The 12,754-nt window shown below is 36.3% G+C and overlaps 2 protein-coding genes across 2 annotated transcripts; both read right to left on the reverse strand.

Annotated features, from left to right (window-relative positions):
- Window positions 1-276: 276 nt before the first annotated feature.
- On the reverse strand, window positions 277-7,881 carry LOC109070636 (gastrula zinc finger protein XlCGF8.2DB-like). The gene is made up of 2 exons (XM_042722944.1): window positions 5,024-7,881; window positions 277-1,714 (listed from the first exon to the last, which is right to left on the reverse strand). Exons 1-2 carry the CDS (start codon window positions 5,172-5,174, stop codon window positions 720-722), a joined length of 1,146 nt encoding a protein of 381 aa, XP_042578878.1. The 5' UTR covers window positions 5,175-7,881; the 3' UTR covers window positions 277-719.
- A 758-nt stretch (window positions 7,882-8,639) lies between these two features.
- Window positions 8,640-12,363, reverse strand: LOC109081140 (gastrula zinc finger protein XlCGF8.2DB-like). The gene has a single exon (XM_019096140.2). The coding sequence runs from the start codon at window positions 12,302-12,304 to the stop codon at window positions 11,510-11,512; it is 795 nt and encodes a 264-aa protein (XP_018951685.1). The 5' UTR covers window positions 12,305-12,363; the 3' UTR covers window positions 8,640-11,509.
- Window positions 12,364-12,754: the final 391 nt, after the last annotated feature.

Genomic DNA, 12,754 nt, shown 5'->3' on the forward strand with positions numbered 1-12,754 from the left:
TTTGGATAAAAGTGTCTGCTAAATGCATAAATTAAAATTTTAATTTAAAAAATTTAAAACTCTCCAACATTTCTCTTTACACATCCTCGTTTTGTACTAATTCGTGACCAGTGTTTTGTTTTCTCACTGTCACATGCGCTACACATACATCCATTTATGACATTTTAAATATGGATATTTTTCTTACAAACATGCATCAATTTGTTACAGGATGCCTTTATTCACCCCCCAGAGCCGTGTGAGGCACATTTTATTATGGATAGATGCGCTTTATTGGACTTCTTTTGGACTGTTGAACAGAAACACTCACCCACAAAATAAAGCTTGGAAGAGCCAGCACATTTTTAATATAACTCTGAATTCATCTGAAAGAAAAATGTTATATACACCTAGGATGCCTTGGGCAATTGAACAAACCCTTTAATGTAGTAAACGTAAACATTTTCTTCAGTGCGATGCCTCGTGAGTATTAAGATTTCTTTGGATCTGTAACTTTTTTCCTCAGTGACGGCATGTGAAAGGCTTCTCTTCACTGTAAATTCTCAAGTGAATTTCAAGGTTTGCTCTGTCTATTTTTCCACAGTGATGGCACAATGAATCCTTTACTACGATGTGAGTTATTACATGATTGTTGTGGTGTTTCCTGTCTGTGAAATACCTACCGCACTGATAACATAAAATTCTTCTAGCTTGTGAATCCTTCTCTGGCTCAAAGGTTTCTATCCAGTGTGAATTCTCATGTGGCCTTTGAGGCTTCCGTGTTGAGAGAAACTCTTTCCACACTGTTGGCAGTTGTAAGGCTTCTCTCCCGTGTGAATTCTTATGTGCATTTGAAAAGCTGTTTTTTTACTGAAACGTTTTCCACATTGTGGGCAAGTGTAAGGTTTCTCTCCAGTGTGAATTCTCTTGTGGTATTCAAGGTTTCCTTTTAAAGAGAAACTTCTTCCACACTGTTGGCAGGTGTAAGGCTTCTCTCCTGTGTGAATTCTTATGTGGGCATTAAGAGTTTGTTTACGTGTAAAACTCCTTCCACAGTGAGTGCATGTGAAAGGCTTCTCTCCGGTGTGGATTCTCGTGTGGATTTCAAGGTCTCCTTTTTGAATGAAACTGTTTCCACACAGTTTGCATCTGTAAGGCTTGTCTCCAGTATGAATTTGCATGTGCCTTTGAAAGACTGTTTTTTTAACGAAACTTCTTCCACACTGTTGGCAGGTGTAAGGCTTCTCTCCCGTGTGAATTCTTATGTGCCTTCGAAAAGCTGTTTTTTTACTGAAACGTATTCCACATTGTGGGCAAGTGTAAGGTTTCTCTCCAGTGTGAATTCTCTTGTGGTATTCAAGGTTTCCTTTTATAGAGAAACTTCTTCCACACTGTTGGCAGGTGTAAGGTTTCTCTCCAGTGTGAATTCTCTTGTGGTATTCAAGGTGTTCTTTTTTAGAGAAACTTTTTCCACATTGTTGGCAGGCGTAAGGCTTTTCTCCTGTGTGAATCCTAATATGGACTACAAGGTTTCCTTTTTTATTGAAACTCTTTCCACAATACTGGCAGTTGAAATTACTTATAGCTCCTCTCTTTTGAGCTCTTTTGTGTAAGGTCTTTTTAGTCTGTGAGGAACTAAAATTCTCTCCAGGTATGAAATCATGATGTTTCTCATACTGAACTTTGTCTTTCGTTTCATTCAGTTCTTGACTCTCCTTTTTCAGCAGCATCAGGTCTAAAGAAAAAAAGAGACCAATACAAGTTTTTTTTAATAACAAAGCAAGACATCACATTCAGTCATGTAAAGGATCAAAACCATCATGTGTGCTGTATACTACCCACTAAGCTACTGAAAGAGGTGTTGGCTTTAATCCTCTGTGAAATCCAAATTAAAGTTTTTTGGGTGTTAGTATCAATATGTTAGTCTTAAGGTTATCTATAAGCCAGTGTGCTTCAAAACAGTGACACAATTCACATTTAGAAGATAAAAGCATTCAAACCTTGCAGTTCATCACTTCCGCCAAAATAGAACAACTTTTTTTTTTTGACATGGCCTCGCACTTCAGCTTCTCATCAAATCATCTGACCAATCAAATGCTCTCTAGAATCTGAAGCGCCTGCTTAATTAAACTGCTTTGGTCATGTGACAATTCACTAACCATGTGAAACTGCACAAATTTAATTGAGACTAGGGCTGCACAATTAATTGAAATTAAAATGCAAAGGCAATAAATAGCAATAGGCAGAAGCTGTGATTGTCATGCGCATCTTTCAGTGAAGCGCAGTTCTGTGATCAGCAGTAAATCTCCATCCAAAGCCCAGAGGGCGCTCTCGTGCTGAAAATCCAAATATGCCCCGAAGAAATAATCCAGGAAATCGCTGCAGCTGAATAAACAGAAGATTTACCTGCTTTCATTGATTCAATGCGACTAATAAACACACAACTACGGCAATATACGGTTTATCTGAGTTCTTATTATAATTTTCATTCATAATAAAGTATTTCTATATGAGATGCTAATTGGCATAGCCTTTATCACTGCTTAGAATACAATGAAACATTGTGTGCCTTAATTATTCTGTTTAAGAAGCCACATCAACCTGACAGAAGGATTTATTTCAAACACTCGACTAACATTAGGAAGTGAGTTTGGAGTAAAAACATGTTATTAAATGTGGTATTTTCACATGCTTTCAGATGGAGCAGCATTTTATACACAGAGCCGTAGTTCACTGAGAAGCTACGCAAACAGCTGTCATTATTGCGAACGATTTCATAATCCTACGATTATATCGTCTGCGATTATGAAGCATAGCTTGTCAGAGAATTACGGCTCTGTGTAGTAAATGCTGCTCCTTCTGAAAGCAGGTGATGGAGATTTACTGCTAATCACAGAACCAGCTTTACTGACTAAATGTGCATGACAATCACGATTAATCATGTTCGATTAGCCGTGCAGCCCTAATTGAGATCCTTTATTTTTCCCTATTTGCAGAAAGTGCCCTAGAACATCAGTCAGTAAAGTTTTTATAGTTTTATCAATGAAAACTTTTTTTTAGGGTCACTATTGTGACCAGTGGGATTAAATGGGTTAATGTCCATGTAACTACAGCACAATTTAATTTCATCAAATCACATCTGTTCATTTTACAGTCATACTACTTGTGTTTCATTTAGACAAGAAAAAAAAGAAGAAAAAAAAAACAACTTTCTTTCAGAATAAAAATCCCTTTCATTCGGGTGAGGAAGCTGGTGTTGTGAGTTGCATTTCCACATCCTGTCATGCTGGTGACTTTATGCCACTGCAATAGGTGCATGCTGTATTAAGGTTCATTATTAATTGATTATTTCATAATTAAAATTATCAAACACAAGAGTGATTCAAAAAAAAAAAAAAATCATATTTACATTGTGAAGAAAATCCCGCACGCGTGCTGCTACTTGAGTTCAGGGGTTCATTCTTTGGACGTCGCTTATAACATCCGAGATGAAATATCACATCTAAGACGATATCATTGCGCTAATCAGGATCTGGCTAATTCGGTTCTTTGAACGCACCTGTTGTTGATGATTAGTATAACTGGATTGAGTTATCTGAGATAATTGCGCGTTCATGGGTTGGTTTAAAAGGGGTTATTTATGATACTCAAAACCACGATCAGCAGTGCAGCGATTGGCTGGCGGCAAGACAGCAACCTAATGACATCATATAATTAAAAAAGACACCTTACGAATAACTTGACAAATTTCTGGACTTTTATAAGGACACAGCCAAGCGAACAAAACTAAATGTTATAATAGATAAATGAAATGTGCACTGTTTTTATTTTATTTTAATTTACATTATTCCCAATTATTTATATTAACGATTTCTAATATTTGTACAGACTTACATTTTTATTTCAATGTAGTAATTAGCAATTCATGTTATTTTATATTTGAACAGATTCGTTACATGACAGCATTAATTAAAGTTTCTTAAGGGTCAAGATCATGTTATCTGCATCTCCTGCGCTCCATCAAGCCACTCCCATAATAGCTGTCATCACTCAAATTAATGCATGACTCTACATTGCCTATATAGCATGTGTGTAAAACTCAAAATAATTCATAATTGTATTAATGACGAATCTTTCAATGAGTAAAACTGGCTGTGTTAAAGACTACATAATATTATTATATTATCTTTAAATAATTTTTTTTATTATTATTCTTTTAAATTATTGTGCCTGGATAAGTAGGATACTCTTGTAATAAAGTAGCGGTGGCTGGGACAGATTTTAAGTATCAATTCTACTTAAAAAGATGCAATCTAATCTCGTTTACATGAAATAAGCTGCTCCCAAGCAGGTTTAATCTTACGGACCTGTTGCTTTGACAGCAGCTCCGGGATGAGCTTCGAAGAACCAAACTATCCAAGATCAAGCCAAATCATCAACAATCAAATCCAGCTAACTGAGTTAGCGACGTACGCAGAACGGGACCCAGGAGAAGAAACACTCATCCTAGATCAACTCTGATGATACATTTACTACTGAGCTTGACAGAAGTTGTAGAAGTCACGACTGATGTTTTCTTTGGTGCATTTTGATATCACCTGTTTGTGTTGCTCAAAACATGAACAATTTGATTTTATGCTGCTGCAGTTCGTTATGAAATCTCTAGCCGCTGACTATATTATTTGTTCACCAAAGACTTTTAAATGAAGAACAAAGATAAGCAGCATGCAGTGACTCTACCGATCTGTGTCAGCTGGAGAAATGATTTATTATTTTATAAGTTGGCTGGTGTTTCTGACACAAGACTATTTATTGCTTGTATTGAACATTTACTGTTATTTACATGCTAGTAATATGCTAGTAAACATGGTAGTATAGCACTTCTGAGGACAAGCAGGGGGGGAAAATCACTTACAAGCAAAACTAATAAGTTTTATGTTACACAAAATAATGGTTTTGTTTAAGCTACTTCTCTATTTCCATAGAGATGGACATTTTAATAAGAATCAAATGAGTGAGTTCAGCTTTGAGAATGAAAACCAACCTGTTTGTTCCTCAGTATCTTCATGTTTGAATGTTTCTTCACTCTCCTCTTTAATAAACTCCATCTTTGTTTGTTCCTCAGTATCTTCTTCTTTAACTCTGAATGCTTCTTCAATCTTCAGGTCTTCACTCTCCTCTTTAATAAACTCCATCTTTATAACAGTGTGTCACGTGAACCTCAGTTTTTCTGTGTGTTTGAACAATTCATCTGTTTAATATAAGACAGAGAGAAATATAAATCGAAACTAAATCTTTGGGTGCGTCTCAATCAGCCAAGAGAAAACACACCCAAAACTAGCGCTCAAATTATTAAAAGGACACAAATAACATTACAAGTTTTACATCTGTATTAAGATTTATATTTGGTTTGATGCTGAAAACATCTTCAGTTGGTCTGTAAAAGTTGTCGTTACACATGCTTGTGTTTGTTTGTTCTCTTTGTTTTGAGCAGAAGACTTTGAGAGTGATTCAGAACAGAAGCAGTATGCAGTAAAACCGTTTAATGTAAAGTAGTTCCGACTCCGTTTATTATTAATGCGCTGCTTTAACTGATGCACACACAGAGAGAGAGAGAGAGAGAGTCGGAGATCGCACATAAACTTGTCAACGCTGCCCCGTGATTTTTATTAACAAAATAGCCTAGATACTAGATCGCTACATTATATTCGTTATCAACGAGGTGTAACATCTATGTTTTTGTATGAATTGTTTGTAGAGAGACGCGCAGACGCAGGTAACGCACACACAACGGTCATCTCTCTCTTTCTCCATCGATAATTCATTTAAACAAACGCTATAATTCATTCAAATAACTGTCATTTTTACCCTTCCGGTCAAATATTGCGCTAGAAAGCGCATTACTAGTTTTAACTCGACCATAACTTGGCAAATGACCAGGAATAAGCGGGATAACACACCTTTCTTCAGCAGAAGCGCAGCCTTATGACGTCACATGGTCAAGCAAAATAAAAGTCTTCTTCTTCTTCTAGGGTTTACTGGCGGTTGGCAAACAACTTATTGGTGCATTACCTTCCCTTCCCAGGAAACCATTGACACATTGCTCATGTAAAGTACCTCAAAACTGAAATCAACTGAGGTGCTTCAATACGTTCTGCATATCTTTCCAAAAGCTTCTGATATTAGGATATCCCCAAAATATGTGAAAATGGTTAGCATCCTGTTAGTCACAATGTCTCCAAGACTTTTAGTAGCCTAAAAATTTATTTTTCTGTTTTGGAGTAAGAAAAAAAACAACAACAGTATTACTCCAGCAAAATTCTCTCCAATATAAAGAATGGGAGGTTGTTCATATATTTTTCTAGTCCTCAGTTGAGACAGTAATACCACTTTCTTTTTCCCATTTCTCCTTAATGTGCCAGAGAGAAATTCTCTCAATGCTCTATATAGTTTAGTAACAGTCTTTAACATTGGTTCAGCCTTGTATTTTAACTAGAGCACTCTTATTTGGATCTCCATCAGTCCCTTTTTTAATTTTCTGATAGAAATGTTGTTGGAGATGAAGATATCTGAAGAAATCCTTGTAATCTAGACTAATTCTCTAAAAGAAAGATTCAAAGTCTAATAATTGTCCTTTATCTGTGATTGCACAGTAAGCAGTGATCCCTTTCTCAGCCCATACTTTAAAAAGCACATATTCTCCCAGTTCCACAGACAAGGCTTAAGCCTAGTCCCAGACTGAAGTGTAAGTCTGAGCAGTTTTAACTGGAAGAAACTTGCACTGACTGATCTTAAAATATATCAGTGCATCTGTTTTGTCTCAAAATGCACAACAGTAATGTTTTTTTTCTAAGGCACGTAAATAAAAATTACTTAAATGTCATAATTGAACTATTGCCTAGTCCTGGTTTAGTCTAAGCCCTGTCTGTGAAACCAGGCCCTAAAGTATTTGGTTTAAAATCAGAATCATATGAACCCCATTTCAATACAGTCACAGAATAATCTCAAACCAATCCACTGATTTCTTTTTTATTAAATAATTAAGCCATAATTAAGCATTTCTAAATTGTTTATATCCTTGGGAATATTTACAGGGATTAAAGCCAAAAAAAAATGTAAAAAAAATCTGAGCCTGAACTTTTTTCTGGGGGGCGGAGCAGCACATGCAAAGCATGCAATGACTGTGACAACTTTAACATTTGAAAGGATACTATGGCAAAGTTACTGCTTTCTTCATTCAAATTGATTTTATTTTTCATGAATACATGATTGACCTGAAGAATGAAAGCTGTATCATACACTTGGAAAATTATGAGCTAGATGACCACTTATCAAGACTAGGGTGTGTGACAATACACTTAGCTCACGAGATGAGACAAAATACAGATACTTGTTTCACTAGAACAAGACAATATTTTAATCAGGGGTGTAACGATATATCGATACGATGTCTGACGATACGATGCATCGATGCCACACATAAAATATCAATATCTGTAGTATAAATAAAGTATAAGCACCTTTTTTTGCACTGTCCACATTTTCACATAATGTCCGTCTATGCATTATCGCCAAGGCGTGCATTCTCACTCAAACTCGCGTATCAGGACTCGATATAAGGACTGCCCTTGCCCGAAGGCACAAGGTGAAGCATAAAAGACGCTCAGGATTGTTGGTGGAACAGTCGCTGTGTGAAAAGTTTTCAGTGCACACATCTGAAGTGCAAGCTAGCACACAGACGGCCGCGTCTAGACCGCGCGAATACTAAATCTTCCACTTTTTGTGCATGGATGAATAAATACAGACAAAATTAAATCAAAATGCGCGTTTTGGCGAATATCCTAGTAAACACAGTCAGTTAGACATATCTTGACATAGACAGTTGAGAAAGAAATGGCATGTGTATCAATATATTAAATCCGTGCTTCGTTCTTAAAGTGAAAGCAAACTAATAAATAATGCTGTCAAAGAAAAATACAAGTGCTCACTGCTCCTGACTAAATAATCGTTGCAACATCAAAAATGATTAATCTACATTTAATTTATACAGTGAAGACTGTGCAGTTATTTTACATGTGATTAGCCTTACATTTCTGTAGCGCACCTGGAAATTTCTTTTAGACTGAGCTGAAAAACCTGAAAAGCACTGTTTATTTAACTTAATTGAACACTGTTTATTGTCTTTGTTGTATTGTATTTATTTTCTGCTATTGCTTGTAATTTGGTTATCTGTAGAAAAGATTTTTAGCACTGAGCCCATAGTTGCAGCCAGAATTGTTTTTCCTATTGTTTATTTTCTTTATTATTTTAAAAAATGTGTAGGCCTTTTTTTTTTTTGTCCCAACTGAAGTACAGAATGTAACAATTTCAAATAAATGTTCTTGTTATATATTTTGGTTGCATTTGTGATTTATTAAAAATTAAGATGGTTGTTTAAAATATATATAATATCAAAATATCGATATATCGATCGATATACTCCTGTATCAGATCGAATCGTAATTGTCTAATTTTTTGAGGTATCGAAAAATATCGTGACGAACCATCCGATTTACACCCCTAATTTTAATACTATTTTAAAGAAATCATCAATGACAAAACATTTGTATTTTAATTACAAAAAGTAATACAATACAGTTGTATTTAGAAATATTTAGAAATGTATTTAGAAACTAATCTATGACTATAACTAATGATTATTTTGGTAATCAAGTAATCCACTGATTATTTTGACAACTGAGTAATTGATATTTTGTAGTAACACAAACGGACCTAAGTGAAAACCAGGCTTTGGATTGACTATTAATAGATAAACTAACGATGAGGAAATAATAATTGGCTCAAATAAAATATCAAAACCAAGTAATTACATGGTTTTATTGAACAACACTGTTAAAATACATAATGTAATATGCCTATCCATAATATGAACATAACCAACATAAGCACATTATGTATTAAAACAAATACCTGCAGAGGGCGCCAATGGCCTTGTGACGTTTCACTTTACAGCGTGATTAAACAATGTTTAAATCCATTATATTTTAATGTTTGGCCACATGCAGAAACGTTTATTTTGAAATCACTATGTACAATAAATAGCATATTTAGAAACAGGTTGATGTATTCTCCTGTGTTGGCAAAAGTTTATAAATGATTTACGTTACAAATCTAGAGATAATGCACAGTTTTCCCAGATGAACATTAATTCAAATTCACATACAGAAGAAGAGTTTAGCCCCTTTCACACATACAGTCTTCACTGATAAATTACCGGGAGGTTACCATTAAGAGATCATGTGTGAACAGGACCTTTTCAAAAATCCTGGTAAATTTGTTCTGCCAATCATATCGTTCTTATGGAGATAACATGATTACTCTGAGGGGTTTCTTTCTCCAGGTCAGCCACTGAACACGCTCAATCAGTGAGGAAGGTGTGCTGTGTACAGTCACTGGGAGACCTCTTTTCCCCATATCGGTTGTTGCCTCTTCCGTGGAGTTGTAGAGAACCGTGCCTTCAGAATAGAACACCTTTAACCTGGCCAGGAATCGTGTTTGGAATTTGATGTTGTGCTCCCTCAAGATCCTTTTAGCTTCTTGATATTTCCTCCATTTCCACAGCACATCAGGGGCATAGTCATTATCGAAAAAATCCTGTTGCCTTTCCATTCGATCACCTTCCTCTTCCAGGCCATTTTGATAACCAACTCTTTTCTCCTGTAGTTGAGAAACTTGCCGATTATCGAGCATGGTTTGGCTGCGGTTGATGGATTAGGCGCAAGCACTCTGTGAATCCGTTCAATCTGGAGATCCACCGGTGGGATCAGATCCAGGGTCGATTTAAGAAAATCCTCCAGGAAAGAAATCATGTCCGAAGAGTTTTCCTCAACTCTTTCTGGTTTGCCGTAAATTCTGATGTTTGACAGTCTGGCTCGACCCTCTTGGTCAATTAGCCGGGCTTCAATTTGTTCTGTTATCCATAGCATCTCTTTCAGCACTTCTTCCATGTTTTGAATTCGGGTCTCCGCTTCATCTATTCTATTTTCAGCCTCTTCGATTCTTTTATTAGGCTTGTTCAGTTCTTTTTTTATATATCCTGAAGTTGTCTGTGACTGTCTTGTCAAAAGTCCTTGATCTCGTTAGGAATCTTCGACAGGCTAATTTGCTCTCCCTCATGTGCTGCGTCGTCACTCGCGCTAATTTATTCAGGTACGATTGGATTGTTTTCATCGTCCTTTGTAGTGTTTTTTCTTGGTCTTTCCCTTTTCTCCATAGTTGCCCCATTCATAAAAGCCTTTCCACATGGAGTGCGAAAAAGCGAAATGAATATCGGACGTGATGATGCACTGGACTAAAACAATAGATTTTTATGTATGCTTCCACATAGACAGTGAACATTCGCGCACCGAAAATTGTAAAAAATAAATTTTTTAACCAGTCCGACGAATCTTTTCAGTTTCGCACAGCGAAAACATGGGCCGTCCAATAAGATTTGAGCTAGGATCACGTGACCGGAGCAGCTGCTGTTGCACAAAAAGGCAAGAAACAAACAGAAGAAACAAACAAACATAGTGTAAACAAACAGAGGAAGAGTATCCCAGATAAGAGAAGAGAGTTGATGCTAAGTTCTTGTTATCATTGGTATTAGAGAACATATTTATTCTCATGTGTTCTTTATACAGAATAACATTTATATTAATTAAACACTGAATTATGTGATCTGTAGAGCACCATCCATTTTCTTACATGTGCATGAGTGTTATCAGTTAGAGCGTGCTCACTCTTTTTCTACACATGAAATATGAAAGCAAATAGACATGATTTTGACAATATATTTTTGTATGTATTTTGTATGCTGCTCATGGTATTTTTATAGCAATAAAGGACGTTTATGACGATTATTAGCAGTTTAGCATTATCAAACATACAAATAGTGCATGTCTGCTTATTAATCAAAATCAACTATAGATCATCATCAGAAGTTATTACAAGCACTCGATGATGGCTTAAAGTGCGTAAGCAAATACATTAATAATTACATACATTTTCAAGTGTAGCTTGATTCTAATTGTACTTCTAATTTTACTTTAGGATATAGCCTATTCTTGTAAGCATTATAGATAGTTTGTTTCTGGTGTAGAACCTTGTTTATCTTAATTTAATGCTGTGTATTGAGCAGGGGATGATGTTAAATTCATTTACGAGATACATAAGCATATCTGAGGAAAAATGCATTGTTGGTCAGCAACACCTAGTGTGCAGAAGTGAATTATCATAAGGTAAACAATCGTTTTTTGTTCTATGTGAAAGCAATGTTCGTCGGCGATTCGCCTCGCTTTTCCGCATCGTGATCAGTGTAAAATGGCCTTAACTCTGTCAGCACTTAAAATGGAAGACTTCATTCATGTAGAGTTCATGGAAATTGATGGAGCTGATGAATTATGCAGTCATTCTCGAAAAGACGCAGACCGGAATTTTCATTTTGGGGTTAACCAACCCTTTAAGGTTACATTTTTGGTTAAAACTTTTCTCAAGTGTGAATTCTCATGTGAACGTCAAGGTATCGTTTTTGACTGAAACTCTTTCCACACTGAGAGCATGTGTAAGGCTTCTCCTCAGTGTGAGTTCTTATGTGCCTGTTAAGGTATCCTTTATGACCGAAACTCTTTCCACACTGTAGGCAGGTAAAAAATCTCTCCATATTGTGAATTCGCCTGTGGGCATAAAGGTTTCGTTTTTCCTTAAAACCTTTTCTACACAGATGGCAGGTGAAGGGTTTCTTTCCAGTGTGAACACTCATGTGGTTATTAAGATTTCCTTTTCTGTTGAAACTTTTTCCACACTGTTTGCAGGTGAAAGGCTTCTCTCCAGTGTGAATTCTCATGTGAGCTTCAAGATTTACATGTTGACTGAAACTACTTCCACACCAGTGGCAGATGAAAGGCTTTTCTCCAGTGTGAACTCTCATGTGGACTTTAAGGTTTCCAGGATCACTGAAACTCTTTCCACACTGTGGGCACATGTAAGGCTTCTCTCCAGTGTGAATTGTCATGTGCCTGTTAAGGCTTTCTTTATGAGTGAAATGGTTTCCACACCGAGGGCATGTGTAAGGCTTCTCTCCAGTGTGAACTCTCATGTGCCTGTAAAGGCTTCCTTTATGAGTGAAACTGTTTCCACACTGTTGGCAGGTAAAAAGGCTGTCCATAGAATTAATTGTCTTGTGGACGTCAAGATTTTTATTTTCTCCAGTTGTGAAATCATGAAGAATCTCATACTGATCTTCCTCTTCAATTTCATTAAGTACTTTCTTCTCTTTCAGTGCCATTAGTTCTAAGGTGGAAAAGTAAACAACAAAAGTTAACCCCAGTTTAATGGCACAAAATAGTCAACATCAAAACATATTTATATGTTATGCATGTATGCTATATCCAGAAGTGTGAAATTGGCCAGGCTGTCAAGACTCAGGATGGCAGCTGTCATCTCGCACAATTGCTATGCGACTGGAGCAGTAATCAGGAACCACTGGTGGTGCAATTAGGAAATCCTGCAAAAGCAGAGCATCCTTTATGGACTTTAAAGTGTCGGCCTTCAAAGTGAGCACCCTTAACTTTTGGGATGCGCTATAGGGTGCTTCACATTCCTTATTTTTTTCATTCTGGTTTCCTTTTCTTGCTAACTTTCCTCAAATTAAAATTCAAGAAAATAAAAATTACTTACACTGCTTTCACCTTGCTTGTGATTTTTGAGAGTGTGCAGGCTTTTTTAAAGTACTTTA

This window comes from Cyprinus carpio, chromosome B4, assembly GCF_018340385.1.
Source record: "Cyprinus carpio isolate SPL01 chromosome B4, ASM1834038v1, whole genome shotgun sequence".
In the NCBI taxonomy this organism is placed as follows: Eukaryota; Metazoa; Chordata; class Actinopteri; order Cypriniformes; family Cyprinidae; genus Cyprinus; species Cyprinus carpio.